The sequence below is a fragment of the Cyprinodon variegatus genome, unplaced genomic scaffold (genome assembly GCF_000732505.1).
Source record: "Cyprinodon variegatus isolate N-32 unplaced genomic scaffold, C_variegatus-1.0 Scaffold1840, whole genome shotgun sequence".
NCBI classification, from domain to species: Eukaryota; Metazoa; Chordata; class Actinopteri; order Cyprinodontiformes; family Cyprinodontidae; genus Cyprinodon; species Cyprinodon variegatus.
Window position 1 is genome coordinate 34,234 of NW_015152293.1, and position 2,085 is coordinate 36,318.

General features: G+C 51.1%; 1 protein-coding gene across 1 annotated transcript in view; it reads left to right on the top strand.

The window, feature by feature from the left end:
* The first annotated feature begins 410 nt into the window (after positions 1-410).
* LOC107104673 (calcium/calmodulin-dependent 3',5'-cyclic nucleotide phosphodiesterase 1A-like) overlaps positions 411-2,085 on the top strand; it is a 43,051-nt gene continuing 41,376 nt past the window's right edge. Inside the window, exon 1 of the mRNA XM_015404722.1 lies at positions 411-1,314. Within this exon, the coding sequence (XP_015260208.1) occupies positions 926-1,314 (389 nt within the window). The 5' untranslated portion in view covers positions 411-925. The remainder of the gene's footprint in view (positions 1,315-2,085) is intronic.

A 2,085-nucleotide genomic window follows, 5' to 3' on the forward strand; every position in this document is an offset into this window, starting at 1 on the left:
GGAACCACAGCCTTTGTAAAGCGGGTTCTGTTGGAACCACAGCCTTTCTAAAGCAGGTTCTGTTGGAAGCACAGCCTTTGCTCTTTTCTGAGAGCTGCAGCTCACAGTTTAAAGTTCTTTCTATCTTTTAAAGCAAAGAACCAGAACCAGGACCCTGTTCTAGGTCCCTGTTTTGGACAGTACCCGCTCAGTCCTTCTTTGTTGGAGCTGTAGTGACCCATGAGGCCTCTAGAGGGCATACTCATTACTGTTCCTCCTGACTGAGTGACAGAGGTTTACAGGAACATGACATCATCGCGGTCCAATGCCTCCACAGCAGGTCAGAGGAGGGGACAGACGGGACAGACCCTCTGGGTCAGAACCGAGCCTGAAGTTCTGTTACTTTGAATGTGGGACGTGGGGCGATGAGGAGGAGGAGGAGGAGGAGGAAGAGGCTGGTGTGTTGGCTGCAGGATTCCATCACTCTTAGCAACCATTGTTGAGTTTCCACGGAAACGCTAAGCAAATGCTTTCTGCTTCTCTTTTGTCCTTCTTCATCTCTCTGCTCTCCCCTCCTCTCTCTCACTTCCTCACTCCATCCCATCTTTATTACCCTTGTGTTGCCACGGCGATGCTCTGAGTCCGCCGCAGTGTTGGAGCGCTGAGTTGAACTGTGAGCAGCTGACAGAAGTCATCATCTGACCGCCTTCCTTTACCCCTTTTGGAATCTGTGCGACCTTTCACCCCACCACCTCCTTACAGGGCAGAGGGCATTGATTTGGATTGGCTGAGATCGTTCAGTGACATCACAGGAAGTTGGATGAAGTTGAAAGAACTCTATTATTCTGCATTTCAATCTGCATCGATGTTTTCTCCACCCATTCGCTTTGAGGGATCTTCACAGAGACCAAACTCTCTCTGAAGACTTCTGCAGAAACCTGCTGAGATGAATGATGAGGCAGAGGAGGCACAGCTCCCTCAGAGGGTTCTGGAGACCGAGGAGGAGCAACAGGAGGGAGGACTTTTTGAGGAGTTGTTAGACAAAGCAGATGAGCAGGATGAAGTTCAGGACGCGGAGATGCCGTTGAGAGAGGAATATCCGAGAGATCTGGAAAAGATGGAGGAGGATCAGGTGAGGGAGGAATGGCAGCAGGTTAAGGAGGAGGAGCAGCTGCAGGAGGAGGTGCAAGGTGAGGGGATGCTACAGACTGAGCAACAGCAGTCTGAGAAGCAGCAGCTGCAAGAAGAAGGAAGGCAACCTGAGGAGGTTCAAGAATTCACTGACACTCTGGAGCAGAACCACAGCAACCAGGTCCTGATCCGACTGAGAGGAATGTGAGTAAACAGCCGGTCCATGATGATGATGATGGTGATGATGATGAGGATGATGATGTCAGGTTGGCTGAAGATGGTGAAGTGCAGCCACCGGGATGGTTTTACTGTGGTTTCCTGGTTGCCGTGGTGATGTATGCGTGAAGTGAGGATGGATGGGAGACGAATGAGAGAAATTAGTGCTGAAGGGTGGGTGTGCAGCATCCCGGAGCAGGGAGGAGGGAGAGGAGGCGTGTGTGTGTGTGTGTGTGTGTGTGTGTGTGTTGGCAGGGGTTTGCGCGGTAGATTTTTCCCCGGTAAGAGATTAATAACGCCGCAGTGTGGCCACAAACACACGCCTGAGTCTGAGGCTACAGCTGTGGATGATGAGAAAAAATCAGCCTGACTAATCTTTGGTTCTACCTTTGTTGCCATGGCAACGGCAGAGCGTTGCGATGCAGCAAAGTCTTTGCAAAGATTGACAGATCAGCAGCAAGATGTAAGAGAAAGATATGCAAATGAAGGCAAATTGCTTAAATGCAGGATCCTTCCTGCTGATTGGGTCCTGGTTGTTCAGGTGGAACATCTGGATGGTCCTTTAAGGAACCGTCCCTCCTGAGTCAGCTGGATGCTGATCGCTCAGGTGGAACATCTGGATGGTCCTTTAAGGAACCGTCCCTCCTGAGTCAGCTGGATGCTGATCGCCCAGGTGGAACATCTGGATGGTCCTTTAAGGAACCGTCCCTCCTGAGTCAGCTGGATGCTGATCGCCCAGGTGGAACATCTGGATGGTCC